Source organism: Phaenicophaeus curvirostris, unplaced genomic scaffold (genome assembly GCF_032191515.1).
Source record: "Phaenicophaeus curvirostris isolate KB17595 unplaced genomic scaffold, BPBGC_Pcur_1.0 scaffold_290, whole genome shotgun sequence".
Taxonomy (NCBI): Eukaryota; Metazoa; Chordata; class Aves; order Cuculiformes; family Cuculidae; genus Phaenicophaeus; species Phaenicophaeus curvirostris.
This window is the reverse complement of record NW_027206902.1, coordinates 109586-135834: the sequence shown is the minus strand read 5'-3', so window position 1 is coordinate 135834 and position 26249 is coordinate 109586. Positions and strand designations below refer to the sequence as shown.

Sequence of the window (26249 nt, the reverse complement as noted above, 5' to 3'; positions counted from 1 at the left end):
ACCCCCCCCCAAGACCCCCCCCCCAACACTCATAACCCCCCTTAGGAACTCCCCCCTACACCCCCCCCTACACCTCCAAGCCCCCCCAACCTGCCCCAAATTCCCCCCCCCCCAGCCCTCCTCAGGGCACCCCCCAACACTGCAGCCCCCCCTGACCCCCCTGTAGCGCCCCAGACCCCTACAGCCCCCCCAGATCTGCTGACCCGTCCCCAAGCTCCCCCCCAAGCCCTTCCAAACAAGAACTCAAGCACCAGGGATCAAATGGGGGGGGGGGGCTTGGAGCCCCTGCCCTTTTGGGGACCCCCCCAGTGCCCCCCCCCCAGTTTGATCATCAGGACAGGGTGGGGGGGGGCACCCCCTGGGCGTGGGGGGGGGACACGGCCCTGGAATTTGATCGCGATGAGGCCATAAAGGGTGTGGGGGGGGCGGGGGGGGCAATGACCGTGCAGCCTCGGGTGTTCATTAACGCGGGGGGGGGCAAAAGGGGGGGGGCAAAGGAAGGGGGGAGGGGGGGGAAGGGGCAGGGGTTCAGCCCCAAAGGAGCCCCCCCTCCCTCCCCATCACGGGGGGGGGGGTGCAAAGAATGGGGATGGGGGGGTTAGGGGATTGGCGGGGGGGCTCCCCGGTTCCCCCACTGCCCCCCCCACCCCCTGGGGCCCCTCCCTCGGCCCCCCCCGTCCTTGTGCCCCCCCCGTGTGGGCGGGGAGAGCGGCCGAGAGTGGAGAGCGGAGGGACACGGTGAGGGGGGGCGTGGGAATGGGGGGGGCAGGGGGGGGCGTGGGAATGGGGGGGCATGGGAATGGGGGGGCAGGGGGGCGTGGGAAGGGGGGGCATGGGAATGGGGGGATAGTGGGGGGGCGTGGGAAAAGAGGGGGTAGTGGGGGGGGCGTGGGAGTGGGGGGGCGTGGGAATGGGGGGGCAGTGGGGGGGGCGTGGGAAGGGGGGTGGGGGGGCGTGGGAAAGGGGGAGGCGTGGGAATGAGGGGGTAGTGGGGGGGTGGGAATGGGGGGGTAGTGGGGGGCGTGGGAATGGGTGGCAGTGGGGGGGGCGTGGGAAAGTTGGGGGAAGTGGGGGGTGTGGGAAAGGGGGGCAGGGGGGGAGTGGGAGTGGGGGGGGTAGTGGGGGGGCGTGGGAATGGGGGGGCGTGGGAATGGGGGGCAGTGGGGGGGCGTGGGAAAGTTGGGGGCAGTGGGGGGGCGTGGGAATGGGGGGGCAGTGGGGGGTGTGGGAGTGGGGGGGCGTGGGAGTGGGGGGGGGCGTGGGAAACCAGGAGGGGTGTGGGGGGGGCGTGGGAAACCGGGGGGGGGCGTGGGAATGGGGGGGTGGGGGGGGCGTGGGAAACCAGTGGGGGGGGCATGGGAAAGGGGGGGGCAGTGAGAAAGGGGGGGGCAGTGAGTAAAGGGGGTGGGGGGGCATGGGAAATGGGGGGGGCGTGGGAAACCAGTGAGTGGGGGTGTGGGAAAAGGGGGGGGGGCAGTGGGGGGGGGCGTGGGGAAGGGGGGGGCAGTGGGAAGGTGGGGGCAGAGAGAAAGGGGGGCAGTCGGGGGGCGTGGGAAAGGAGGGGGGCTGGATTTGGCCCCAGCCTGGGCAGCAGGGGGGGCAGAGGGGGGGTCATTGTCCCCGGGGGGGGTCATTGTCCCCGGGGTGGGACAGTGAGCCGCGATCGCAGCGCAGGCGGCTTCGCAGCGCGGGGGCAGGTGAGTGGGGGGGCCCAGACCCACAGCTCCCCCCCCCCAAACCCCCGGACTGACCCCCCAAGACCAACTCCCCCCCCCCCCCCAACCCACCCCCAAACCTCCCCTGACCCACAACCCCACCCCGACAACCCCCGGACTCACCCCCCCAACAGCCCCAAAACCAACCCTCCCCACAGAATCCCCCCGACCCTGACCCCCCCAGACCCAATATCCCCCCAACCCCCCCAGACCCACCTCCCCTAACCCCCCCCAGCACCAACACCCCCCCAGATCCCCAGAACCAGCCCCCTAGACCCCAAACCCCCCAGACCCCAAACCCCCCAGGCCCAACTCCTCCAGGCCCACCCCCTGAACCCCCCAAGTCCCAACCTCCCCCAACCCCCCCAGACCCCAGAACCACCCCCCAACCCCCCCGACCCAAACCCCTGCAACACCCAAACCCCCCAAACTCCCCAGAACCAACCCCCCCCCCCAAACTCTCCCTGCCCCTAATTCCAAATCCCCCACACCCCAAAGTCCCCAGCCCCCCCCTCAGGCCACCCCCACACTCCCCCCACCCCAGGGACCCCCTCAGACCCTCCCCAAGCCCCCAGACCCAAGCGGGTGCCTTGTGCCATGGTGGTTGCGCGGTGGGTGGCTGGTGGTGGTGGCACCGTGCGGCGTCACCGCGTGGCTGGCGGCACCTTCCGTTGTCACCACATGGCTGGTGGCACCTTCTGTTGTTGCCACACAGCTTGTGGCATCTTCCATTATCACCACATGGTTGGTGGCACCTTCCATTGTCGCCACAGGGCTGATGGCACCTTCCATTGTCACTGTATGGTTGGTGGCATCTTCCATTGTCACCACATGGTTGGTGGCACCTTCTGTTGTCACCACATGGCTGGTGGCATCTTCCATTGTCACCACAGGGCTGATGGCACCTTCCACTGCCATCACATGGTTGGTGGCACGTGCCATCATCATCACATGGCTGGTCACACAGGCAGTTGTCATGTGGTTGGTGGCCCCGGCTATTGTCATCGCATGGTTGGTGGCACGTGCCGTGTCCTCGTGCGCCCGGTGGCAGGTGCTGCCGTGTGGGGTGCGAAGGTCTCCGTCCCCGGGGATGCATCCGTCCCCACGGCGGTGGCCGATGGCTCCTTTGTCCCCAGGTCACGCAAGGATGTGGCTGCTGGGTCTGGCGTGGGCGCTGGCGGTGCTGCCCAGTGCCACCGCCTTGGAGCCCCCGCCGGACGCCGCCTCCATCTTCGCGGACCTGACGCCGTCGGAGCTGCGCGCGGTCCGCTCCTTCCTGCTGGGCCGCCCCGAGCTGGGGCTGGCGCCGAGCCGGGGGGGCCCCTTGGCCAAGAACAGCGTCTTCCTGGTGGAGCTGCTGCCCCCCGAGAAGCGCGCGGCGCTGCGGTTCCTGGAGCGGGGCGGCCCGCGGCCCCCGCGCCTGGCACGCGCCGTGCTCTTCTTCGGGGCGCAGGCGCAACCCAACGTCACCGAGGTGGCCGTGGGGCCCCTGCCGCGGCCCCGCTGGTACCGGCCGCTGCGCTTCAAGGGCGGCCGCTCGGTGCCCTTCGCCGCGCGGCCCATGACGGCGGCCGAGTACGAGCTGCTGCACGAGGCGCTGGCCGAGGCCCTGGAGCCGCTCGAGCGGCTGCTGCATGACGCCACCGGCTTCTGGTACCACCGCAACTGCTCGCGGCGCTGCCTGACCTTCTCGGACATCGCGCCGCGCGGCTTGGCCCCCGGCGAGCGCCGCACGTGGCTGATGCTGCAGCGCTTCGTCGAGGGCTTCTACCTGCACCCGGTGGGGCTGGAGGTGCTGGTGGATCACGCCGACCCCGACCCGCGGCGCTGGGCGGTGCGGCAGCTCTGGTACAACGGCCGCTACTTCTCGGAGCCGCGGGAGCTCGCCGAGTGCTACGAGCGCGGGGAGCTGGCGCTGGTGCGGCTGCCCGAGCCGCCGGCGCGGCGCCTCTTCTCCAGCTACGAGCCGCGCGGCAGGTTCTCCACCGGCACCCCCACGGCGGTGCACGGCGCCAAGGTGTGCGAGCCCCAGGGCCGCCGCTACCGGCTGCGCGGCAACCGGCTGGAGTACGGCGGCTGGAGCCTGGCCTTCCGCCTGCGCTCCTCCGCCGGCCTCCAGCTCTTCGACCTGCGCTTCAACGGGGAGCGCGTGGCCTTCGAGGTGAGCGTGCAGGAGGCCATCGCCTTCTACGGTGGCCACTCGCCCGCCGCCATGCAGACCAAGTACATGGACGCGGGCTGGGGCATGGGCGCCGTCGCCTACGAGCTGGCGCGCGGCATCGACTGCCCCGACACCGCCACCTACCTGGACGTGCACCACCTGTACGACGCCGACGACCCCGTCCGCTTCTCCCGCGCCGTCTGCGTCTTCGAGCTGCCCACGGGCGTCCCGCTGCGCCGGCACTTCGACAGCGACTACCAGGGCGGGTTCCACTTCTACGCGGGGCTGGAGGGGCAGGCGCTGGTCCTGCGCACCACCTCCACCGTCTACAACTACGACTACATCTGGGACTTCCTCCTCTACCCCAACGGCGTGATGGAAGCCAAGGTCCACGCCACCGGCTACATCCACGCCACCTTCTACACGCCCCAGGGCCGGCGCTACGGCAGCCGCGTCCACAGCCACGTCCTGGGCAACCTCCACACACACCTGGTGCACTACAAGGTGGACCTGGACATCGCAGGTGCGGCCTCACCCCCACCTCCATCTCCTGGGAAAGGGTCCGGGAGGCAGGGTCGAACCACGTGCTGGGGGCTCAGGAGCCTCGTACCTGGGGAGTGCTGGGTGTCTGGGCACCACCCAGACCTTCTGGAGATGATCATAGAATAGTTTGGGGTGGAAGGGACCTTAAACCTCATCCAGTTCCAACCCCCGCCCTTGGGCAGGGACACCTCCCGCTGGATCAGGGGCTCAAACCCCCATCCCACCTGGCCTTGAACATCTCCAGGGATGGGATCTGGGCTTTCTGGTTGGCAGCAAGTTAGACTCATGGAATAGTTCAGGGTGGAAGGGACCTCAAAGCCCCTCCAGTCCCACCCCTGCCATAGGCAGGGACACCTCCCACTGGATCAGGGGCTCCAAGCCCCATCCAACCTGATCTTGAACCCCTCCAGGGATGGGGCAGCCACAGCTTCCCTGGGCAACCTGTTCCAGGGCCTCCCCGCCCTAATTGTGAAGAAATTCCTCCTCAGGTCCAGCCTCAACCTGCCCCTCTCCAGTTTACACCTATTGCCCCTCGTCCCGTCACTCCAAGCTTTGGGAACGGTCCCTCCTCAAGGTGGCATCACCGGGTCCCCCCGCCGCTCACCTCTTCTCTGCTCGCAGGCACCGAGAACAGCTTCGAGACGATGGACGTGCGCTTCGAGAACATCTCCAACCCCTGGAGCCCCGGGGCCCGCGTGGTGCAGCCCTGGCTGCACCGGCAGCCGCGCCGCAGCGAGCGCCAGGCCGCCTTCCCCTTGGGCGCGACGCTGCCGCGCTACCTGCTCTTCTACCACCCGCGGCGGCACAACCGCTGGGGCCACGCGCGCGGCTACCGCATCCAGCACCGCTCGCACGCCGGGCGCGTGCTGCCCCGCGGATGGCAGGAGGAGAAGGGTGTCACCTGGGCCAGGTGGGACGCGGCCCCGCGGCACCGGGATAGGGGTTGGAGAATCGAGGAATCGTAGAATGGGTCGGGTTGGAAGGGACCTTAAAGATCATCCAGTTCCAACCCCAGTTCCAACACCTCCCACTGGATCAGGGGCTCCAAGCCCCATCCAACCTGGCCTTGGACACCTCCAGGGATGGGGCAGCCACCACTGCTCTGGGCAAGCTCTTCCAGTGCCTCATCACCCTCGTGGTGCAGAAATTTTTCATTATATCACACCTGGGTCTGCCCCTCTCCAGTTCACACCCGTTCTCCCTCGTCCCATCCCCACAAGCCTTTGGGAACAGCCCCTCTCCAGCTTTCCTGGAGCCCCTTCAGGCACTGGAAGCTGCTCTAAGGTCTCCTTGGAGCCTTCTCCTCTCCAGGCTGCACACCCCCAGCGCTCTCAGCCTGTCCTGGGACGGGAGGTTCTCCAGCCCCCTGGGTCCCTGCAGCCCCGCTGGGTTTGGGCATCGCCAACCCTGCTCTCCATGCGCTTGAGCCAGAGCGGCCGCGGTCACAGCACAGGGACCCTCTCTGGTGGCACCTCCTTGGGTTCCATCACCGCTGCCACCGTCCCCAGCCCCCCTGCTCCTGCCCTGGCACCGCAGGGCGCATGGTGGCTTCACCCATGGGGTCCCAGCGGTGACCAGCCCGGAGTGGGGGGACCCCATCCCCATGGGTGACACTGCAACCCCTGGAGCCCCCGGGACACCTCGGCTTCCACCGTGTCCCCTCTGTTTGGGCCCCTGGAGGAGCCGGGGGTGAGAGGCGGGTGTTGTCCCCCCCGTGGGCCCCACACACGTGGGTCAGTGGGGCTGATCCTGCCCCCCGCGCCTCGCAGGTACCACCTGGCCGTGACGCGGCACCACGAGAACGAGCCCACGAGCAGCAGCATCTATGCCCAGAACAATCCCTGGGAGCCCCTGGTGAGCTTCGAGAGCTTCATCCGCAACAACGAGAGCATCGAGGAGCAGGTGACGGGGGGGACAGAGGAGGGGAGTTGGGGGACAGAGGGATAGAGATGGGGGACAGAGGGGATGGAGACGGGGGACAGAGGAAGGGAATGGGGGGACAGAGGGGATGGAGATGGGGGGGGCCAGTGGGGATGGAGATGGGGGACAGAGCTGGGGAGACAGAGTGATGAAGCTGGAGGACAGAGAGAGAGAGTGGGAGGACAGTGCAGATGGAAATGGGGGTCAGAGGAGATAGAGATGGGGGTTAGAGCTGTGGGACAGAGGGATGGACGTGGGGGGACAGTGGGAGGGAGTGAGGGGACAGAGGGGGTGGAGATGGGGGGACGGAGCTGGGGGGACAGCAGAGATGGAGCTGGGGGAACAGAGGGTCCCCCCGACACCCGTGGTGCCCTTGTCGCAGGACCTGGTGGCCTGGGTGACCGTGGGGTTCCTGCACGTGCCGCACGCCGAGGACGTCCCCAACACCGCGACGCCCGGCAACGCCGTCGGCTTCTTCTTGCGCCCCTTCAACTTCTTCGACGAGGACCCCTCGGTGGCCTCGCGCAGCCCCGTCATCGTGCGCCCCCGAGACCCCCCGATCTTCTCGCAGCTGCAGGTGCAGCGCTGGACGCCGGCCAGTCCCGGGCCCTGTGTGGCCCCCTTCACCTACAACGGCACCTACGGACCCCACTGACCCGTGCCACGGCCACCAGAGTAAAGCCACGACACCTCCTACGCCTCGGCCTTTGCTCCACGTGGCACCATCTCACGAGCCACAGTGGCCGAGCTGTGCCGCGTCCCTGTCCCCCGTAAATCACAGAATCGCAGAATCACCAGGTTGGGAAGGACCCACCGGATCATTGAGTCCAACCCTTCCCATCAAACCCATGTCCCTCAGCACCTCGTCCACCCGTCCCTTCAACCCCTCCAGGGAAGGGGACTCAACCCCCTCCCTGTTCCAGTGCCCAATCACCCTTTCCAGGAAAATTTTTTTCCTGATGTCCAGCCTGGTGGAGCTTGAGGCCATTCCCTCTCGTCCTGTCCCCTGTCCCTTGGGAGAAGAGCCCAGCTCCCTCCTCTCCACAACCTCCTCTCAGGGAGTTGCAGAGAGCAATGAGGTCTCCCCTCAGCCTCCTCTTCTCCAGGCTGAACCCCCCCAGCTCTCTCAGCCGCCCCTCCTAACCCTTGTTCTCCAGCCCCCTCCCCAGCTCCGTTCTCTTCTCTGCACTCGCTCCAGAGCCTCAACATCCTTCTGGTGGGGAGGTCCCAGCACTGACCCCAGGATTCGAGGAGCATCCTAGCATGACCCCATCCGTGTCCCCAGCGGGTCGCGGTGCCTCATCGCAGCCGCCCTCGGGGGCTCCGTCCGGTTTATTGGACACATTCACACACAGCGACCACGAAGGCGACATGCGGGGCGGCTGACGCGGCTACGGGACACACGAACACGGCACACGCTACCGGCCGGGGGGGAGCGCGGGACACACGCACACGGACAGACGGACACGGTCGGTCTGTCCCGAGAGCAGCGAAGGGGGGGGTGCAGGGGGACCCCCCAGAGACACACGGCATCCCGGGGCGAGGACACGAGGACACACGCGTGTGCACACGCATGTGCGCACACACACACGGGGCAGGCAGGGCCACAGCACACGGAGACACACGTCACACACGTGTGTGCGCTCCCACGGGATGAGTGCGAGCAGCGAGACTCGCAGCACAGGGAAACACGCCTGACGTGTGCGCACACACAGCACACGGAAACACACGTGTACAGGTGTGTGCACACCCCAGACACGTGCAGGCAGACCCGTAGCACGTGGAAACACGCCTGCCCCGTGCACAACACGCAGAACAGAGGGTGACATGCACACACGCGTGTGCACACATGGGCACTCAGAGCATGTGCAGGCAGACAGAGCCAAAGCACATGGAAACGTGTGCACACGGACACATACGTGCACGTGTACACACACACAGAGTCACATATGTGCACACAGGATGAGCACAGCACTCACACGCATGCACACACACCTGCAGCACACAAACACACCTGACGCTTGCACACACGTGCACACGCACGTGTATGCACACAGAGGCACGTGTGCGCACACACACGTGCACATGGGACGAGTGCAGACAGACCCGCAGTGCACAAACACACGTGATGCATGTGCGTGCACACAGACCCGCAGCACAAACACACACGACACGCCCCCACACGCCCCCACACGCGTGTACCCCCCATGCTGCCGGCGCCAGGGGGCTCAGGCTGCGAGGAGGAGGAGGAGGAGGAGGCGCCAGCAGCACGTGGCGGGGGTCCCGGCCCCCCGGCTCAGCCCAGACCCTGCACTGGGGGTCCCGTGTCCCCTTGAGTCATGGGTCCTGCGGTCCCATGGCACTGGGGATCCCATCACAGTGAGGGTCCCGTGTCCTGGAGATGGGGTCCCATGTCCTGGAGACGGGGGTCCCATGTCCCCTTGTGCTGAGTGTCCCATGTCCTGTTCTGCCACGGGGTCCCGTGTCCTGGAGCCAGGATTCGCATGTCTCGCTGTGCTGGGGTCCCGTGTCCCATCACAGCTGGGGGGTCCCATGTTCAGGGTTCCATGTCCTGGGGTCCTGTATCTGATCACAGCAGTGGGGTCCCATGTCCAGGGTCCCATGTCCAGGGTCTTGTGCCCAGGGTCCCGTGTCCGATCTCAGCGGGGAGGTCCCATGTCCAGGGTTCCACGTCCAGGGTCCTGTGTCCAAGGTCCCATGCCCAGGGTCCCGTGTCCAGGGTCTTGTGCCCAGGGTCCCGTGTCCGATCACAGCGGGGAGGTCCCATGTCCAGGGTTCCATGCCCAGGCTCCTGTGCCCAGGGTCCCGTGTCCAGGCTCCTGTGTCCTGGGGTCCCATGTCCAGGGTCCCATGCCCAGGGTCCCGTGTCCAGGCGCCCCTCGGGGGTCCGGGGGTCCCCGCTAGCTGCCGGGGTGGGAGCGGTGTCTCTGCAGCGGGGCCGCGGCGGGCGAGCTGCGCAGCTGCCCGGGCAGCGAGAGGCGACGAGGGGCCCCGTCCGGCTGCACCAGCAGCACCACGTCGGGGGGCACCGGGGGGGGCACCGGGGGGGGCACCGGGGGCCCCGACAGCTCCAGCGGGTAACGCGGGACCTGGGGGCGACAGGAGGCACCTCAGGGGGACCCCAACATGCAGCGGGGGAAGGGGGGGGTGATGGGTGCCCCAAAGTTGGGGAGGGGGGCAGGGGGGACCCCAAAACCCACCGTGGAGCTCAGGATGGGGTGATGGGTGCCCCAACTTGGGGGGCTCAGGGGGGACCCCAACCCACACGGGGCTCAGAAAAGGGTGGATAGGGTGCCCCAAACCTGGGGGGCTCAGGGGGGACCCCAACTCACAGTGGGGCTCAGGATAGGGTGATGGGTGCCCCAAACTTGGGGGTCTCAGGATGGACCCCAACCCACCATGGGGCTCAGGACGGGGTTCCCCAAACTTGGGGGGCTCAGGATGGACCCCAACCCACCGTGGGGCTCAGGATAGGGTGGATGGAGTGCCTCAAACTTGGGGGGCTCGGGGGGGACCCCAACTCACAGTGGGGCTCAGGATGGGGCGATGGGTGCCCCAAACTCATGGTCTCAGGGGGGACCCCAAAAACAGTGTGGCTGGAGGATGGGAGGGAGCTAAGGCATGGGAGGGGGTGCCCCAAATTTGGGGGGCTCAGGGGGGACCCCAACCCACAGGGGGCTCAGAAAAGGGTGGATGGAGTGCCCCAAACTGGGGGGGCTCAGGGGTGCCCCAACCCACTGTGAGGCTCAGGATGGGGTGATGAGTGCCTCAAACTTGGGGGGCTCAGAGATGACCCCACCCCACCATGGGGCTCAGGATGGGGTCCCGTAAACTCGGAGGGTCTGGGGGGGTCTCACCTGAGCCAGCGGCTGGATGGGGGTGATGGGGAGGATGGGCTGCAGCGGGCAGGGGGGCTGGTGTGGGGACGACACCGTGCTGTACGCTGGAGGCACCAGCGCCGGCTGGCGCTGCAGCAGCTGCATGATGGAGCTGATATCTGCAGCCATGCGCGTCTCCAGCCTGCAGGTAAACATGCATCAGGGGGATGCACGGCAGCACGAGCCCATGGGAGCCCCCCGATCGCCCCCTTCGGGGGCGATCGGGGGGCTCCCATGGCCTCGTGCTGCCCCCCCGGCCTCCCCAAGGTACCTGTTGAGCTGCTTCTGCAGAAGATCGAGGCGCGTGTCCAGCTCGCAGCGTTGGCGGCGGCTGCTGGACGGCAGCGGGAGGCTGAGGGCGGCGTGAGCCGGGACGGTGCAGCGAGGCAGCTCCTGGTACTGGCGGTCGCGGGTCTCGCCCCAGAAGCTGAAGATGTTGGAGACCCCCGAGAAGGCGCCTGGAAGGGGTGGGAAGGGCGTGAGGGGTGCAAGGATGCAGCGCAGGGAGAAGAGGAGGCTGAGGGGAGACCTCATGGCTCTCTGCAACTCCCTGAGAGGAGGTTGTGGAGAGGAGGGAGCTGGGGTCTTCTCCCAAGGGACAGGGGACAGGACGAGAGGGAATGGCCTCAAGCTCCACCAGGGGAGGCTCAGGATGGACAGCAGGATGAAATATTTCACGGAAAGGGTCATTGGGCACTGGAACAGGGAGGGGGTTGAGTCCCCTTCCCTGGAGGGGTTTAAGGGACAGGTGGACGAGGTGCTGAGGGACATGGGTTAGTGATTGATGGGAATGGTTGGACTCGATGTTCCCGTGGGTCTTTTCCAACCTGGAGATTCTACAATTCTGTGATTCTATGATTGCAGCTAGAACAGAGCCAGGACGCAGGCACAGAGCAGGGAGGAGGGATGCATCCCAGCAGGAACAGACCAGGGATGCAAGGATGCATCGCAGATGGCACAGAGCAGGGGTGCATCCCAGCAGGCACGGAGCACGGAGCAGGGATGCAGGCGCAGAGGAGGAAGCGGGGACGCATCCCAGGAGGTGCAGAGCTGGGATGCAAGGATGCATCGCAGCAGGCACAGAGCCAGGATGCAAAGATGCAGGCACAGAGTAGAGACGCATCCCAGCAGAGCACAGAGCCGGGATGCAGAGCAGGGATATATCCCAGCAGGAACAGAGCCGGGATGCAGAGCAGGGATGCAGGCGCAGAGCAGGGATATATCCCAGCAGGAACAGAGCCGGGATGCAAGGACGCATGGCAGCAGTCACGGAGCAGGGATGCAGCAGCAGAGAGCAGCGCGGCCACAGGGTCCAGGAGGCGCCGGGGGCGGCCGCAGCGCAGGGACGGGACGCACGGCCCCCCCGGATCCCGCATTGCGCCCCGTTCCCCACCTGCGAGCGGGTTGCAGGCGTCGCCGCTGTCGCGCTGGGCATCGGGCTGGGGGCTGCAGAGGGGGGCGAGCGCGGCGGCGCCCGGGGCGGGGGGCTCGTCGTCCTCGCTGGAGGGGCTGCAGGAGCCCGAGCTGCGCCGGCCCCAGTCCCAGGCGGGCGCCGGGCACCGCGTGCCCAGCCTCGACGCCTTCGTCCCGCCGCGCAGCTCCCCGGCGTTGGCGGCATCTGGGGGGGGGCACACGGATTGGGGCACATTGGCGGAGATCTGGGGGTCACACAGCCCCACAGGGACAGGGACCTCCCCCCAGGGACCCCCCAGCCTCACCCTTCTCGGTGCGGCGGCGGAAGGAGAGTTTGCGCTTGCGGAGGCGGCTGAAGCCGTCGTCGCTGCCCGGGGAGCCAGGGATCATGTTGGTCTGGGGTGGGAGTGTGATTAGGGGGGGTAGGGGAGATTAGGGGGGCAGCAGGAGCCCCCCACCCCACCTCCAGACCAACCTGGGGGCACTGGGGGTGCTGCTGGGGGAGCACCAGCCCTCAGCATTCCCTGTGCCGGGACCCCCAGCTCGATCGGGACCCTCCCCGGCTCAGCAGGATGGACCCCCCCAGTTCATGGACCCCCTCACCAGTTCATGGACCCCCCCCAGTACATGGACACCCGCAAAGCTCATGGCCCCCCCGAATTCATTTCCCCCCTCAGTTAACAGCCCCCCCAGTCTGTGCCCCCTCCCCACGCGTGACCCCCCCAACCTGTGCTCCCCACCATGATCCATCAACTGCTGTCCCCCGAGTTTTTGTCCCCCAACCCAATCACCCCCAGTCCCCCTCACCCTGTGTACCCCCACTTTGTGCCCCCCTCCCTCCAACCCTTGCCCCCCAAACCCTGTGCCCCCCCACCTTACTCCCTCCTTGTGCCCCCAATCCGTCCCCTCCGCTTCTCGACCCCCCACCTTGTGCCCCCCAACCTGTGACCCTGCTCCTCACCCCCTGCCCCCCTAACTTGTCACCCCCAACCTCTGCCCCCTATAAAACCCCCCTCCTCACCCTGTGCCCCCCCCAACCCTTCACCCACCCCCCCCACCGTGGTCCCTCACATCTCGCAGGTTGAAGGTGATCTCCAGGCTGGACCAGAAGTGGTCGGAGAACTCGGGGTACATGTCCAGCACCTCCAGCAGGTCCTCGCGGTGGATCTTGTGCAGGTCGCAGTAGGTCAGCGCCCGCACGTCCGCGTTGGATTTCCCCGGCCGCGCGTACAGGTTGAGGGGCTCCCCAAAGATGTCGTTCTTCCCTAGAGGGGGGCGGGAGGCAAGAGGGGGGGGGTCAGGCTGAAGGGTCAACCATGGGCAAGGCCAACGGGATGGGGTCAACCATGGTCATTGCCAACGAGATGGGGTCAACCACAGCCATGGCCAATGTGATGGGGTCAACCACAACCAAGGCCAACAGGATGGGGTCAACCACGGCCAAGGCCAACGGGATGGGGTCAACCATGGCCAAGGCCAACGGGATGGGGTCAACCACGGCCAAGGCCAACGGGATGGGGTCAACCACAGCCAAGGCCAACAAGATGGGGTCAACCACGGCCATGGCCAATGGGATGGGGTCAACCACGGCCAAGGCCAACAGGATGGGGTCAACCACGGCCAAGGCCAACAGGATGGGGTCAACCACGGCCAAGGCCAACGAGATGGGGTCAACCACGGCCATGGCCAATGGGATGGGGTCAACCACAACCAAGGCCAACAGGATGGGGTCAACCACGGCCAAGGCCAACGAGATGGGGTCAACCACGGCCATGGCCAATGGGATGGGGTCAACCACGGCCAAGGCCAACAAGATGGGGTCAACCACGGCCAAGTCCAATGAGATGGGGTCAACTATGGCCATGTGTTGGGTCCTATACTTGGGTCACCACAACCTCAAGCAGCTCCAGGCTTGGGGAAGAGCAGCTGGAAAGGTGCCTGGAGGAGAAGGACCTGGGGGTGTTGGTCAACAGTGGCTGAACACGAGCCAGCAGTGGCCCAGGTGGCCAAGAAGGCCAATGGCACCATGGCTTGGATCAGCCATGGTGGGTGCTGGTCTCTTTTCCCAAGGAACAAGAGATGGGGCAAAAGGAAATGGCCTCAAGTTGCTCCAGGGCAGGTTCAGATTGGACATCAGGAGACATTTCACTGAAAGGGTTCTCAGCCCTGGCAGAGGCTGCTCGGGGAGGAGGCGGAGTCCCCATCCCTGAGGGGTTTAGAAAACAGGGAGATAAGGTGCTCGGGGATGGTTCAGTGGTGGACGGGGACAGTTGGACTTGATGCTTTCCAAGGTCTTTCCCAACGAAGCGATTCCGCGACTCACCCAGGATGGCCACCACCACGTCCCCACGCAGGATCTCGATGGAGCCCCGCGAGATGAAGTAGAGGGCGGTGAGGACGTCACCCGCGTGGACCAGGGTGTCCCCGGGCGGGGCGTGCGTGGTCTTGAACTTCATGGCCAGGGCGCGCAGGCAGCCCTTGGTGGCCCCCTTGAAGGGTTTGCAGTTCTGCAGGAGGCTGCGGTTGAGGTGCAGGCAGATGTCGGCCTGCAGGCACTCGGGGAAGCCCTTCAGCACCTGCCGGACACGTGGGACGGAGGTCACGGGGTGGGGAATGTGGGGACACAGAGCTGTAGGAGTGGGTTTAGAGAAAGTCTGGAGAACCTCCCATACAGGCTGAGAGAGTTGGGGTTGTTCAGCCTGGAGAAGAGAAGACTCCAGGGAGACCTTAGAGCAGCTTCTAGTATGGAAAGGGGCTTCCACTAGTGCACCCCCCATCCCTGGAGGGGTCCCAGGCTGGATGGATGGAGCCCCCGACCCCATGGGAGGCGTCCCTGCCCAAAGCAGGCATGGAACTGGATGAGTTTGAGGTCACCTCCAAGCCAACCAGATGGATCCCCAATCCATCCCATGGTTCCACGATTCTAACCTGCTGTCAACCAGAACCCCCACATCCCACCCCTGGAGGGGTTCAAGGCCAGGTTGGATGGAGCTTGGAGCCCCCGATCCAGTGATAAGTGTCTTGGCCATGGCAGGGGTGGAACTAGATGGGTTTGAGGTGTCCTCCAACCCAACTACACGGGTTCCAACTTCAACCGCATGGGCTTTGAGGTCCCTTTGACCCAAGCCACCCCACAATTCCACAATCCTCACTGGCCACCAGCCAGAGCCCCCACATCCCACCCCTGGAGGCATCTGTGGCCGGGTTGGATGGGGCACGGACCCCCTGATCCAGCAAGTGGAGCTGGATGGGTGTGAGGCGTCCTCCAACCCAACTAGCTGTGTTCCAACCCAACCTGGATGGGCTCTGAGGCCCCTTTGACCCAACCCACCCCTCGTTTCCACGGCCCGGGCGGCGACTCCCGGCGCTCACCGCGTTCATGTCGATGCCGTTGGTGTAGGACCAGGCGTGCTGGAAATACTCCTCGAGGCGCTGGCGCAGGGGGTTGGGGATCTGGTGGAAGCGGATGAACTCCCGGACGCGCAGCATCTGCGTGTGGTAGCGCGCGGTGCCCGAGTACAGGCGCTGGATGATGGCCGAGACGTTCCCGAAGATGCTGGCGTACATCAGCGCTGCGCGGACGTCACGGCCACGTCAGGGACGGCCACGGCACCGCGGCCACCACGGCCACCACGACACTCACTGCCACCACGGCCATCGCCACCACGCTCACCAAGACTCGATGCTCCTCGCGCCACGGTCACCACCTCACGCGCGGGCGCGCACCCGTGAACACGCCAACACACTAACGTGCGCACAGGTGAACGTGCACAGGTGTGAACACACACGCGCTGGTGAACACACGCGTGCACCGGGACACATAAAGGTGCACACGTATGAATATCCGAACGCACCCACGTGCATGAATGTCCACGTGTGTGTGCACACGTGTGAACACCCTCCCACGCACACGTGTGATTTCACACTCACACACTCGCGCTGTCCCCCTCCTGCAACACACGTGCTGTCACCCTCACAGCCAGAGACACGCGTGCTCTCACAGATGCGTGTGCTGCCACACTCACTTGTGCTGTCACTCACACACGTGTGCTGTCCCCATGACTCCCGCTGACACGCGTGTGCTGTCCTCACACTCACACGCTTGTGCTGCCACCCTCACACGTGCTTTCTGTCACTCTCACACCCACAGACACATGTGCTGTCCCCATCACACACGTGTGTGCCCCCATCCCACACATGCGGTGTCCCTGTCACATGCGTGTGCCGTCCCCATCACACACGCATGTGCTGTCCGTGTCACACACACGTGCTGTCCCCCTCCTACACGTGTGCTGTCCCCCCACACGCACGCAGTCCCCATCACACACACGTGCTGTGTCCCCCCACACACACGCTGTCCCCATCACACACACGGCGTCCCCATCCCACAGGCGTGTGCCGTCCCATCCACACGTGTGCCGCCCCCCGACACGCGTGTGCCCCCGTCCCAGAGCCGCGCGCCCCCGCGCACTCACATCCGATGAGCATGACGCAGATGGAGAAGATCTTCTCGGAGTTGGTGTTGGGGGAGACGTTGCCGAAGCCGACGCTGGTGAGGGAGCTGAAGGTGAAGTAGAGCGCGGTGACGTACTTGTCCTTGATGGTGGGGCCGTAGAGGGGGTTGCTGGCGTTGAGCGGCTTGCCGATCTGGTCGCCGAGCGAGTGCAGCCAGCCGATGCGCTGCCCCTCCACGTTGCCGATGGCGTACCAGATGCAGGCCAGCCAGTGGGCGATGAGCGCGAAGGTGCACATCAGCAGGAAGAGCACGGCCGCCCCGTACTCCGAGTACCGGTCCAGCTTACGCGCCACGCGCACCAACCGCAGCAGCCGCGCCGTCTTCAGCAGCCCGATCAGCGTGGTGGTCTGCGAGGGGACACCGCGGGGAAGGGGGGGGGTCACCGGGGGCTGCGAGGGGCTGAGGGGGGCTTGGGGTGGAAGGTTGGAACCCAGTCAGTTGGGTTGGAAGACACCTCAAATCCATCCAGTTCAAGTTGAAAGCCAGGTAGTTGGGTTGGAAGAGACCTCAAACCCAACCAGTTCCAACCCCCGTGAGCAGGGACACCTCCCACGAGATCAGGGGCTCCAAGCCTCACCCAACCTGGCCTTGAACACCTCCAGGGGTGGGATCTGGGGATTCTGGTTGATGACAAGTTAGAATCATGGAGCCCTAGGATGGTTTCAGTTGGAAGGGTCCTCAACGTCCACCCAGATGAAGTTGGAACCCAGTCAGCTGGGTTGGAAGAGACCTCAAACCCAACCAGTTCCAACCCCCATGGGCAGGGACACCTCCCACCAGATCAGGTTGTTTCAAGCCCCATCCAACCTGCCCTTGAACACCTCCAGGTTTTCTGGTTGACAGCAAGTTAGAACCATGGGATGGTTTGAGTTGGAAGGGAGCTCAAAGCCCATTGGGTTGAAGTTGGGACCCAGCCACTTGGGTTGGAAGGGTCCTCAAAGTCCATCCAGCTGAAGTTGGAACCCAAACAGGTGGGTTGGAAGAGACCTCAAACCCATCCAGTTCCAACCTGCAAGGGCAGGGACACCTCCCACCAGATGAGATAACTCCAAGCCCCATCCAACCTGGCCTTGGACACCTCCAGGGATGGGGCAGACACCACTGCTCTGGGCAAGCTCTTCCAGTGCCTCATCACCCTCGTGGTGAAGAAATTCTTCATTATATCACACCTGGGTCTGCCCCTCTCCAGTTCATACCTGTCCTCCCTCATCCTATCCCCACAAGCCTTTGCAAACAGCCCCTCTCCAGCTTCCTTATAGCCCCTTCAGGTGCTTGAAGCTGCTCTATGTCTCCTCGGAGCCTTCTCTTCTCCTGCACACCCCCAGCGCTCTCAGCCTGTCCTGGGACGGGAGGTTCTCCAGCCCCCTGGGTCCTGGCAGCCCCGCTGGGTTTGGGCATCGCCAACCCTGCTCTCCATGCACTGAGCCACAGCGGCCACGGTCACGGCACAGGGACCCTCTCTGGTGGCACCTCCTTGGGTTCCGTCACCGCTGCCACCATCTCCAGCTGCCGGTTGACCCCCCGGCCCCCTTGTGGGACTCTGAAGGAGGATCCAGCACCCAGGGAACCCACCACTCCAGCACCTACCACAGATTTTGGGCACCAGCTGGACCCCCAACCACCTCCCCGGCCCCGAATCCGCCCCCAGCCCAGCCAGGACACAGCCAAACGGTGGCCACCGCGTCACCGCGGCCAGTACCTCCTCGGAGCCGGAGCCGAAGATGAGGAGGTCGAAGGGGATGGCGGCAACCATGTCGATGAGGAACCAGCCCTTGAAGTAGTGGATGGCGATCTTGGCCGGGTGGCTGACCACCTCCTCGTTGGAGTTGACGTAGGTGGTGCGGAAGTTGATGAGGATGTCGATGATGAACATGATGTCCACGATGAGGTCCACCACGTTGAGGGGGCTGCAGGAGTAGCCGCAGTGGTGGCGCTGGGCCTCCTCCTGGTCGTTGAGCAGGAAGGCAGCCGAGTAGGGCGTGAAGATGGCCGTGTAGATGACCAGGAGCAGGATGAGCCAGTCCCACACGGCTTTGAAGGGGCTATAGTGCAGGATGGTCCATTTGTGGATGCGCGGCGCCTGCAGCTTGTACTCGGGGAGCACGTCGGCGCCCAGCGACAGCACCTGGGGGGCAGGGGAGTTCAGCTCGCGTGGGGCTGAGACCCCCAACCCCACTATCCCCACGGGGCTGAGACCTTCAATCTCACCATCTCCATGCGGCTGAGACCTTCAACCCTGCTGTCCCCATGGGGCTGAGACCCCCAAATTCACCATCTCCGTGGGGATGAGACCCCCAACCTCACCATCTCCATAGTGATGAGACCCCCAGCACCACCTTCTTGATGGGGCTAAGACCCCCAACCTCACCATCTCCATGGGGTTGAGACCCCCAACCTCACCATCTCCATAGTGATGAGACCCCCCGAACCTCACACACGTGTGCATACAGACCCACACACACAAGTGCATGCGCAGAGGCACACACGTGTGCACACATACGCACATGTGCATGCACGTGCACACACACACGTGTGCGTGCCCACAGAGTATGCATGGGTGCATACAGGTGTGCACACACGTGGGCTCACACGCACGCACACGGGTGCTCCAGCATGGGGGTGCAGGTTCATATTTCGCAAGTTTGGGGGTGACACTGAGCTGGGTGGCAGCTGGATCTGCTGGAGGGTCAGGAGGCTCCAAAGGGACCTGAACAGGCTGGATCCATGGGCTGAGACCAACGGGATGAGGGTGAACGAGGCCAAACGGCGGGTCCTGCCCTTGGGGCACAAGAACCCTGAGCAGCTCCAGCCTAGGAGAAGCCTGGCTGGAAAGGGCCTGGAGGAGAAGGACCTGGGGGGTTGGTTGACCAGGAGCCAGCAGGGGCCCAGGGGGCCAAGAAGGCCAAGGGCATCTTGGCTTGGAGCAGAGCCGGCGTGGCCAGCAGGGCCAGGGAGGTTCTTCTCCCTCTGGCCTTGGCCCTGGGGAGACCGCTCCTCGAATCCTGGGGTCAGTTGTGGGCCCCTCACTCCAAGAAAGACCTTGAGGGGCTGGAGAACGTCTGGAGAAGGGAACGGAGCTGGGGAGGGGCTGGAGAACAAGGGTTAGGAGGAGCGGCTGAGAGAGCTGGGGGGGTTCAGCCTGGAGAAGAGGAGGCTGAGGGGAGACCTCATTGCTCTCTGCAACTCCCTGAGAGGAGGTTGTGGAGAGGAGGGAGCTGGGCTCTTCTCCCAAGGGACAGGGGACAGGACGAGAGGGAATGGCCTCAAGCTCCACCAGGGGAGGCTCAGGCTGGACAGTAGGATGGAATCTTTCCTGGAAAGGGTGATTGGTCCCTGTCGGAGGCTGCCCAGGGAGGGGGTTGAGTCCCCTTCCCTGGAGGGGTTTAAGGGCCGGGTGGCCGAGGAGCTGAGGGACACGGGTCAGTGATTGATGGGGACGGTTGGACTCCATGATCCGGTGGGTCTCTTCCAACCTGGTGATTCTGTGATTCTGTGATTCTACACATGCACGTTCACACACACGTGTATGTGCACACGCACGCACACACATACAGACAGGCATCCACACACAGGCAACCACGCATGAGCACAGACAGGCATGCACACAAACACAGCGGCATGTGTACACACACACACGCATGCACACGCACACACGTGCACACACACAGCCTGCAGACAGCTCAGCGGCACCGTCTGGAAGCCGTGCCGAGCGCAGCCATGCGGCGAGGGGGCTGCAGCGGGGAGGGGGCTGCAGCGGCGAGGGGGCTGCAGCGGCGAGGGGGCTGCAGCGGCGAGGGGGCTGCAGCGGCGAGGGGGCTGCAGCAACCGTGCCAGCAGCGCCAGGCCAAGCGTGCAGCGCGGGTCGTGACCTGCAGCGGCTGCAGCACCGCTCGTGCCCCCTGCCCGTGCGGCAGCAGTGGCAGCACCATCCTTATCCCCTGGCCCCCCTGCTGCGGTTGCAGCTCCGCTCTCACCCCCTTGTCCCCTGCAGCAGCTGCAGCACCATCCTTACTCCCTTGTCCCCTGCAGCGGTTGCAGCTCTGCTCTCACCCCCTGCCCTCACCGCAGCGGTTGCACCACAAGAGCACAACAGAGGCACATTCACCCCTGGGCCTCGTGCCTCCCACAGCCCCGGGGCTGCAGCGGTGCCAGGTCCAGGTCCCCACACCGTGTCCCATGCGGGGCTGCGGCTGAGCCCTGCGTGGAGCGAGGCCCTTCACGCAACCACCGAACCCCGGAGCCAGCGGCGCCGCAGCAGCTGCCCCCCCTGCGCGTCGCATCCCCTGCACCCAGGGCCGCGTGAGGCCGGCGGGCACCACCGCTACCTTCTCATCATGGCTCTGCGCCGCGGCGCGGCCGGCGTCGCCGTCGAGGCACAGGCAGGTGCCGCAGAGGGAGCCGCCAGGCATGGGTCCTGCTGCGGCCGGCGGCGCCGCGGGGCCCGGCAACTCCTGCAGCAGCTGCAGCAGCGACGCCAGCATCCTCACGGCCGCCCGCGGTCGCAGCCCATGGCGGCATGCGACGGCCTCGGCACCGTGGGCGCAGGCGGCGGCACCGCAGCCCCCGCAGCCCCCGCTGCCCAGACCGAAATTATTGGGGCGGAAATTTTTCCCAGGCTGCTCTGCAGCTGCAGCCGCAGCCGGGGCTGCGACCCCCCCCGCGCAGCGACCCCGCGGCAGCTGCGGCACCCGGGGGTGCGACCCGGCTCGCCGCAGCACCTGTGCATGGGGTGGGGAGCGCGGCTCAGCCCCGCGGCAGCAGGCGGGACACTGGGGGTGCATGCAGGCTGCAAGCACCCCAGGAACACACCACGAGCACCCAAGCACCTGTGCATGGTGGCGGGGGATGCAGCCGAGCCCCACTGCAGCGAGGAGGAGATCAGGGGGCACATGCAGGCTGCGAACACGCTGTGAGCACCCAAGCACCTGCAGCTGGTTGCAGGGGATGCAGCCGAGCCCCATCACGGTAAGTAAGATGTTGGGGTGCATGCAGGCTGCAAGCAGGTTGTGAACACGCCACGAGCATCCCTGCACCTGGCTGCGGGGGATGCAGCCGAGCCCCAGCATTGTAAGTAAGATGTTGGGGGGTGCATGCAGGCTGCAAGGAGGCTGTGAACACACCGTTAGCACCCAAGCACCTGCAGCTGGTTGCAGGAGACGCAGCCGAGCCCCATCGCGGTAAGACGTTGGGGCACATGCAGGCTGCAGGCAGGCTGTGAACACGCTGTGAGCAACCAAGCACCTGCAGCTGGTTGCAGGAGACGCAGCCCAGCCCCACTGCGGGGAGCAGGACGTTGGGGGGTGCATGCAGGCTGCAAGCACCCCAGGAACACACCGTGAGCACCCAAGCACCTGCGCATGGTTGCAGAGGATGCAGCCGAGCCCCATCGTGGTGAGACGTTGCGGGGTGCACACAGGCTGCAAGCAGGCTGTGAACGCGCTGTGAGCACCCCTGCACCTGCAGCTGGTTGCAGGGGATGCAGCCGAGCCCCCCCGATTCCCTGGGACAGCGAGTGACACCGGGGGGGGTGACACACAGCCCCTGTCCCCTGGCAGGGCTGCAGGGACAGCCGCGCTGCAGGGGGGTCGCGAGGGGACAGCATCAGCCCAGCCCGGTGTCCCCAAGGCGTCACCGCCAGGCAGGGGGGGCACAGGGGACATGGGGAGGGGTCATGGGGACAACTGGGGGGACAGGGGGACGGGAGGGGCATGTGGGGGGCAATAGGGACATGGGGAATTGGGGGGACATGGGGAACATGGGGACAGGGAGGGGGACATGGGGGGAGCAGTAGGGGGACATGGGGAACAAGGGGACAGGGAGGGACAATGGGGACAGGAGGAATTAGGGGGACATGGGGACACAGGGGTCATAGGGACATGGGACACAGGGAACATGGGGACAGTTAGGGGGGGCATGGGGACATGAGGAATTAGGGGGACATGGGGACACAGGGACAGAGAGGGGGCATGGGGACTCGGTGAGGACATGAGGGGACACGGGGACACATAGAGGGCATGGGGACAGGGAGGGGGCAATGGGGACATGAGGAATTAGGGGGACATGGGGACACAGGGGACATGGGGGGCATGAGGACAGGGAGGGGGGATATAGGGTGGCGGGGGACATAGGGACACAGGTAGAGGGAGGGGGCATAGGGACACGGGGGTATATGGGGACACAGCAGGGACACAGGGAATGCGGGGACACAGGGGGGACGTGGGGACACTGGGAATGGGGGAGACATGGGGGGACACAGGAACAGGGAAGGGGGATACAGAGGGGACATGGGGTGAGGATGGGGGGTTATGGGGAATTGGGGTGACATGGGGGGTTGGGGGCACACGGAAGGGGGACAGGGGGACATGGAGGGGCAATGGGGGGACACGGGGATGGGGGGACACAGGGGGGACATGGGGGCACAAGGGGGGCCTGAGGACAGGGAGGGGGGATGCGGGGGGTTCCCTGCCATCACCCCCTCCCCGTTGTCCCCTTTGCTGCCTGTGCTGCCCCAGTTTCCGCGGGGCCGGGAGGGGGTTGGGGGGGGTGAGGGCTGAGGGGGGGGCGGCTCCCGGCTCTAAATTTACCGCAGCGGGTGCCAAACTGGGTCAAACCCCATCGGCGGCACCAGAGGCCCCCAGGACCCCCCCGAGACCCCCGCGTGTGGGGCTAGGAGGCAGGATGGGACCCCAGGAGCAGGATGGGACCCCAGGTGGGGGGGTCTGAAGCCCCCAGGGCACCCCCAGGCCCACATTGAGGGGGGACACAGGGACCCCCAAATGTTTCCCCCCCAGCCCAACCACAGGGGGTGACGCGGTGACATCCCGGTAACACCAAACAGGCCCCCGCACCCCCCGGCACCCGCAGCCCCCAGTGACACTGCACACGGACGTGGTGGAACCCCCCCCCGGCACCAGCATCAGAACCAACCCCCCCAAAGCCAGGGACCCCCCCAAACCCACAGGCCACAGACACCCAATATCGGCACCGGCATCAACACCGAAACCAGCGCCTGCGGGCACCCAGCAGCCACGGACACCCAGTATCGGCACTGGGAGCCAACCCCACCACCAACACCGAAACCAGCACCCACAGGCACCCAATAGCGGCACCAGCATCCACAGGCACCCGGCATCGGCACCAGATGCCGGCACAGGCACCTCGGCACCAGCACTGACACCGGCACCCGCAGGCACCCAGCAGCCACAGGCACCCAATACCGGCACCGGCACCCGGCACCAGCACCAAAACCAGCACCCACAGGCACCCAACAACTGCACCCACCCAATATCGGCACCGGCACTGGCACCAACACCAGCACCAGGACCCACAGACACCCAATATCGGCACTGGCAGCCGGCACCGACACCAGAACCAGCACCCACAGACACCCAGCGGCCGCAGACACCCACTATCGGCACCAGCACTTGGCACCCACAGGAACCCCACATCGGCCACCCAACGCCGGCACCGACACCAAAACCAGCACCCACACCGGCACCTGCAGGTCCCCAGCGGCTGCAGCCACGGTCACCGGGGTTGGCATCACCCACCGTGGCCACGCGGCCAGCCCCTTGCTACGGCCACGGCGACGCAGGTTGGTGCCACGGTGGCACCGGACGCGGGGGTCGCAGCCCCCTTCGCCGCGGCCACGATGCAACAGCCGCCACGGCGCAACCGGCTGCAGCGGCTGCAGCTCCTCGGGCCACGGACACAGTGCCCAGGGGGACCCCAAGGGTCCCCTGAGCACCCAGGATCCCCCCAACCCCCCCACCCCAGCACCCCTGAGACCCAGGAACCCTAGGAGCCTCCCCAAACCCCCCTGAACCCCCCAAACCCCCTGAAACCCCCAAACCCCTAGGAATCCTCCAGACCCCCCTGAACCCCCAGACCTCCCTGAATGCTCCCAAACCCCCAGACCTCTCAGGACACAGCCCCACCCCGAAACCCCTGAACCCCTACACCCCCCCAGTATCTCCCCCGAGCCCCCTGAACACCTACAACCTCCTTCTGAACCCCCAGGCCCCCCTTGTATCCCCCCAAACCTCCAGGACCCCCCTATTTGTCCAGTGTCCCCCAGCTGCTCCTGCGCTTCACCTGGGATGGGGGGGATGCCCTCGCTCCCCTGAACCCCCCGGGGACCCAGACGCCCTAGGACCCCCCCAAAGCCCAAACCCCCCCTCGGCTCAGACCCTCCAGGACCCCCCCAGACCCTCTAGGAGCCCCCAGAACCCCCCAGACCCCGCACATCTCTGGTGCACCCAGTTTCTCTCCATACCGGGGAGGGCACAGCAGAAGGGACCCCCCTAAACCCCCTGGATACCAGGACCTCCCCCAGGCCCCCTAGGAACCCCCAGACCCCCTAGGGCCCCCCGAGCCCCCAGGACCCCCCCAGAACCCCCCAGACCCCGCACACCTCCTGTTCCATCTGGCTGGAAATGCACAGGGTGCAGCGCACCCACACTTTCACTCCGCAGAGGGGCGGGGGGGGGCACAGCAGAAGGGACCCCCCCGAGCCCCCCCGGACCCCCCCGGGCCCCCAGGAACCCTAGGAACCCCCCAGACCCTCTAGGAACCCCCCAGACCCCACACATCTCCGGTGCCAGCCGGCTGGAGATGCGCAGGGTGCAGCGCACCCACACTTTAGCTCCACACCGGGGCGAGAGGGCACGGCAGAAGGGACCCCCCCGAAATCCCTGGGCCCCAGTACCCCTCCAGGTCCCCTAGGAACCTCTCAGACCCTCTAGGACCCCCCAGACCCCGCGCACCTCCCGTGCCACCCGGCTGGAGATGCTCCGGGTGCAGCGCACCCACAGTTTCTCTCCTCATCGGGGCTGGGAGGACACGGCAGAAGGGACCCCCCCGAGCCCCCCTGGGACCCCCGGATTCCCCCCAGCCCCCTAGGACCCCCTAGACCCTCCAGGACCCCCGCAAACCCTCCTGGACCCCGCGCACCTCCCGTGCCACCCGGCTGGAGATGCTCCGGGCGCAGCGCACCCACACTTTGGCTCTACATCGGGGCGGGGGGGGGCACGGCAGGAGGGACCCCCCTGAACCCCCAGACCCTCTAGGACCCCCCCAAGCCCCCAGGACCCCCCAGGACCCCCCGTACCTCCTGCGCCACCAGGCTGGAGACGCGCACGGCCCTGCGGACCCTCCCGGCCCGGCTCTCCCCGTCGGGGCGCTCGGGGTCCATGGGTCCGAGCGCGGGGGGAGCCCCGGGGACACCCCCCCCGCCGAGCCCCCCGGCCCCGCCGAGCCCCGCAGAGCCCGCGGCAGATGGAGCCGGGCGGGAGAACCCCCCCTCCCCTCCCTGACCCACCCCCCCCCGCCCCGCCCCCCCCGTCACCGCGGGGAGGGACCAGCGGCCCCCAGGGAAACTGAGGCACGGGGGGCGGGGGGGGGAGGGACAGGAGACGGTATCCCGGCCCCCGGGGACCTCCCGAGCCTGCAGCCCCCGACCCCGAGGGACCCCCAAGATCCCCTGGGAAGGGGCGCCCCGAGAAGGAGCTTTGTCACATGGGGAAACTGAGGCACGAGGGGGCAGAGGGGATGAGGGGCACCACTCCTTGGGGGCTCCCACCCTCCACACCACCCCCCCGCGATCCAGCATCTCAGCCCCCCAGGGACCCCCGAGCCTGGAGACTCTGCCTGCAGCCCCCAACCCCGAGGGACCCCCGAGATCCCCTGGGAAGGGGCCCCCCCGGCAAGGACCTCGTGGGGAAACTGAGGCCCGGCGTGGGGCACAACTCCCTGGGGTCCCCCGCTACCTGGTAATCCAGCCCCTCAGGGCCCCCCGAGCCTGGAACCCCCTCCCTGCAGCCCCCAGGGACCCCCAAGCACCCTAAGGAATGGGCACCCTGACAAGGGGAAACTGAGGCACGGGTGCCTCCGACCCACTCTCCCAGCCCTCGCTGCTCTCCAAACCTGGCAGCTCGGGGCATCGGGGAGCCCAGCACCCCCTGCCTGCAGCCCCCACCCCAGGGACCCCCCAAGTCCAGTGAGAAGGTGGCTGCTGCAGGGTGGGGGGCAGCAACGGGGCCGAGGTGGCCACTGCGGCTCCTTGGCCACCGCCGGCCGCCCGG

The 26249-nt window shown here is 66.4% G+C and overlaps 2 protein-coding genes across 3 annotated transcripts in view; one reads left to right on the top strand and one right to left on the bottom strand.

Annotated features, from left to right (window-relative positions):
- Positions 1-2862: 2862 nt before the first annotated feature.
- Positions 2863-6994, top strand: AOC1 (amine oxidase copper containing 1). The gene is made up of 4 exons (XM_069882690.1): positions 2863-4399; positions 5041-5329; positions 6189-6321; positions 6722-6994. The coding sequence occupies exons 1-4, from the start codon at positions 2863-2865 to the stop codon at positions 6992-6994; spliced, it is 2232 nt and encodes a 743-aa protein (XP_069738791.1).
- Positions 6995-9260: 2266 nt separating this feature from the next.
- Positions 9261-26249, bottom strand: part of KCNH2 (potassium voltage-gated channel subfamily H member 2) — a 31346-nt gene continuing 14357 nt past the window's right edge. The window contains exons 6-16 of one of the 2 annotated variants that reach the window (XM_069882686.1): positions 17867-18292; positions 16360-16514; positions 16127-16212; positions 15024-15223; positions 13975-14227; positions 12723-12916; positions 11957-12047; positions 11632-11856; positions 10510-10696; positions 10218-10380; positions 9261-9449 (exon numbers count right to left, since the gene is read on the bottom strand). In XM_069882686.1, coding sequence (XP_069738787.1) covers positions 9261-9449; positions 10218-10380; positions 10510-10696; positions 11632-11856; positions 11957-12047; positions 12723-12916; positions 13975-14227; positions 15024-15223; positions 16127-16212; positions 16360-16514; positions 17867-18292 — 2169 coding nt within the window. Of the gene's footprint in view, positions 9450-10217; positions 10381-10509; positions 10697-11631; positions 11857-11956; positions 12048-12722; positions 12917-13974; positions 14228-15023; positions 15224-16126; positions 16515-17866; positions 18293-26249 lie in introns of both variants that reach the window. The other variant, XM_069882685.1, reaches the window with a different exon arrangement.